The following is a 3,653-nucleotide window of genomic DNA, read 5'->3' as shown; positions in this document are numbered from 1 at the left end:
AAATAATAATAATAATAATACTTTGTAAACCTCATAACCCCATATTTTATTCACAAAAGAGCAGAGAAAACGTATCACACGTGTAAACTGAGGAAATGTACCATTTCAAATTTGATGGCTGCATCACGTCTCAAAAAAGTGACACTCTGTAGCATCACGTCTTCAGTCCGTATCCATCTGGGAACTGAGGAGAGCAGTTGCTGAAGTTTTGGGAGAGGAATGTTTTCCCAGACGTGTCTGATACAGGATTCTATCTGCTCCACACTTCTGCGTTTCCTTTGTTGTATTTGGTGTATATGGTGAAAGGTCCAGACTGCAGCAGATCAGTTCAGCACCTGGACTCTTCTACTATGAGGTCCTGCTGGTGGAATAGATGCAGTATGCAGTTCGCATCGTCTCGCTCACATACGCAAGACCTTCCCTGAAAAAAGACGTTTTCTGGATGGAAGCAGTTGTTGCTCTAAAACCTGTATGAAGCTTTCAGCATTGATGGAACATTTCCAGATGTAAAATCTGCCCATACCACAGGCACTAATGCACCACCATACCATCAGAGATGCAGCTTCTAGACCTGAGTGCTGATACCCAGTCAGATGGTCCCTCTCCTCTTTAGTCTGGAGGACGTGGTGTCCATGGTTTCAAACAGAAATTAAACTTTCTATTCGTCTGAACACAGAACAGTTTTCCACTTTACTTCAGTAGATTTGAAATGAGCTTTGGCTCAGAGAAGATCGAGGTGTTTCTGGATCATGTTCACAGTATGATGGAGATTTAACCTGCAGTTGTGGACGACGTGACAAACTGTGTTTACAGACAACGATTTCTGGAGGTGTTCATGATCCCATGCAGTGATTCTTCATTACAGAATCATCACTGGTTTAAATGCAGTGGCCCCTGAGGGCCCGAAGATCACAATCTAATGATTTTTACCCTCATTTACACTGTTTTGAAGTTTGATGTTGAACATTATTGTGAAATCGTTCCACAGTTTGTAGACGCAGTCTAGACTGGTGAAGCCCCGCCCATCTTTACTTCTGAGAGCCTCTGCCTCTGTAATATACACTATTCATACCCCAGTCATCTCACTGACCTGCTGCCAATCAACCTCATTAATTACATTAATTACTCCTTTCAGACTTTTGTTGCCGAGTCGTCACTTTTTTGAGACGTGTTGCAGAATGGAATGACCTGATGTTTTTTTGAAACCGGTTCATTTCCTCACTGTGATGTTTTCATGGGGTTCTGAGATTCACAAATCCATGTGATCTGTTTTTATTTACATTATGCAGTCCTGAATGATTTGTGGTTGTGTGGGCGTGGCCTAAAAGGAAACGGTGTAGGAAGCTGAATAAGAGGGCGCTGATGATGATGATGATGATGATGATGGCTGCAGGCTAAGTGCACCTGGAGTGACGTTTGTGTGAAAGACGTTAGTGTGTGTGTGTGTGTGTGTGTGTGTGTGTCTTTTTGTCCTCTGCATGTCTGCTTTCCCATCACCTGCATCCACGTCCTTTTTCTTCTTTTCTCCTTTCCTTTTCTTTTCATTTCCTAGATTTATATCTGACTTGTGCTCTGTTTCTTCCTTGTGTTTCTTTTCTCTATGCACCTTTTAAGCACTCATATTAACCATCCTTGCTACCGCCTAGACCAGTTAAGTAAAAAAACAGAAACGAACAGAAGAATGATGATGATGAATATTGAGAAAAGAGAAACTGAAGTAGGAGATGATTAAAGGGGAAGAGATTGTTAATGAGCTGTTAATGCTAAGAGTGTGGATGATGACGTGGTGGTGACGTGGTGGTGACGTGGTGTGTGTGTGTGTGTGTGTGTGTGTGTGTGTGTGAGATCATGACATACTGGCTCTCATGCTCATTTTGCTTCGTGTGAGTGTGAATAGTTAGCACTGTCTCGTACCCGTGTTGTTCACGCGCGCGTTTGTGTTGCATGGCCAAAAGTTTTTGGACATCCGACTTTCCTCCCACCCAACTGTATAAAAATCTGACTTGAACTAGGAGACCCAAACCTGTTTCAGCACGAAGCCAATTCCATGAAGATCTGCTTCTCATGGCTTGGACGAGCTGGAACATCTCCTATAGAGCTCATGGGACGAACGCTGACTGCACCCTGGGCTTCCTGATTTTAATTACACCCTTGTAGCTGAATGAATCTCCACAAAATTGAGTGGAACATCTCCCTGGAAGAGTGGAGGACATTATAAGAGCACCTGGGGACCTGGACATCTTATGCGCAGGTGTCCATAAACTTTTGGCCATCCACTGGTGTGAGTGTATGAGTTTGGTTAGGGTGCCCTGTGTGTGTTTAGGTGTGTATAAATGTGTAGGTGTGTGTATAATGTGTAGGTGTGTGTGTGTGTGTGTGTGTGTGTGTGTGTGTGTGTGTGTGTGTGTGTGTGTGTGTGTGTGTGTGTGTGTGTGGCAGGGCGGCGGAGGACGCCATCATGTCGGAGGTGGATGACAGCAGTCCGGGGACGGAGTGGGAGCGCGTCGCTCGCCTCTGCGACTTTAACCCCAAATCCAGCAAACAGGCCAAAGACGTGTCCCGCATGCGCTCGGTCCTCATCTCACTCAAACAGACCCCGCTCATGCGCTAAACACACACACACACACACACACACACACACACACACTCTCGCACTCGCACAGCTCCCAGCGGTTCATGTGGGTCGCATCACTTCCTGTCTGCGCTCACTGAAATCTCTCACACACACATCTATATAATATATCATATTATATTAATACAGAATCTCCCAGCAGCCCCTGGGGCAGAGCTCTTCCTGTCTGAGTAATGACCACACACACACACACACACACACACACATTCCATCTATAAATATGTCCTTGTGTAATAATGATACTTGTTTGTTTTATGGACCAAACTTCAGGATTGTGTTTCCATTTACAGCTGTGTGTGTGTGTCTGTGTGTGTGTCTGTGTGTGTGTCTGTGTGTGTGTCTGTGTGTGTGTGTGTTATCCAATCTATGCAGGACTGAAGTGTATAGCCTGTGTGTGTGGTTGTTTGGTGGTGTGTGTGTGTGTGGTTGTTTGGTGGTGTGTGTGTGTGTGTGTGAGCGAGAGTAAAAGCCGGATCAGTGTACCCTTCACAGCTAGTCGTTCAGAACTCCGCACTTCGGTTCTTCTTCTTCTCGTTGTTGTTTTTGTTGAAGATTCTGATTAAACGTGACTGAAACATGGAGGCTTTTATTCATTCATTTATTTATTTAAGACCCTGCTCTATACTAATACACACCTGATCTCACACACTGTATCACTGATTCATTCACTTGACGCTGTGTGTGTCTGCTGATTAAATATAATAATAATATACAAGAAATAAAATAATACTCTATAAAACTTGATGTAAAGTTACAGCCTGTGGCCGCTAGATGGCAGTGAATGACGTGTATGGGACTAAAACAATTTTATATGCATCATTCAGTCACAAGAATGAACGGTGTGACGTCACGCCTTCATCACGTCCCACCTGTAGGAGTCCAGACGCACCAGACAGGTGAAAGTCAGGGTTTAGACCCCGCACACACGCGCGCGCACACACACACACACACACACACACACACACACACACGCACAGTTTCCTTCATATCAGACATGTGGACTCACATTCCACACCTTTTA

The 3,653-nt window shown here is 44.5% G+C and overlaps 1 protein-coding gene across 3 annotated transcripts in view; it reads left to right on the top strand.

Annotated features, from left to right (window-relative positions):
• Window positions 1–3,211, top strand: part of clta (clathrin, light chain A) — a 10,757-nt gene extending 7,546 nt beyond the window's left edge. For 2 of the 3 annotated variants that reach the window (XM_046842680.1, XM_046842681.1), the window contains one exon: window positions 2,440–3,211. In XM_046842680.1, coding sequence (XP_046698636.1) covers window positions 2,440–2,611 — 172 coding nt within the window. In that variant the 3' untranslated portion in view covers window positions 2,612–3,211. Of the gene's footprint in view, window positions 1–1,614; window positions 1,651–2,439 lie in introns of all 3 variants that reach the window. The other variant, XM_046842678.1, reaches the window with a different exon arrangement.
• The last annotated feature ends 442 nt before the right edge of the window (window positions 3,212–3,653 follow it).

This window comes from Silurus meridionalis, chromosome 28, assembly GCF_014805685.1.
Source record: "Silurus meridionalis isolate SWU-2019-XX chromosome 28, ASM1480568v1, whole genome shotgun sequence".
Classification (NCBI taxonomy): domain Eukaryota; kingdom Metazoa; phylum Chordata; class Actinopteri; order Siluriformes; family Siluridae; genus Silurus; species Silurus meridionalis.
This window is presented reverse-complemented; position numbering and strand designations above follow the sequence as displayed.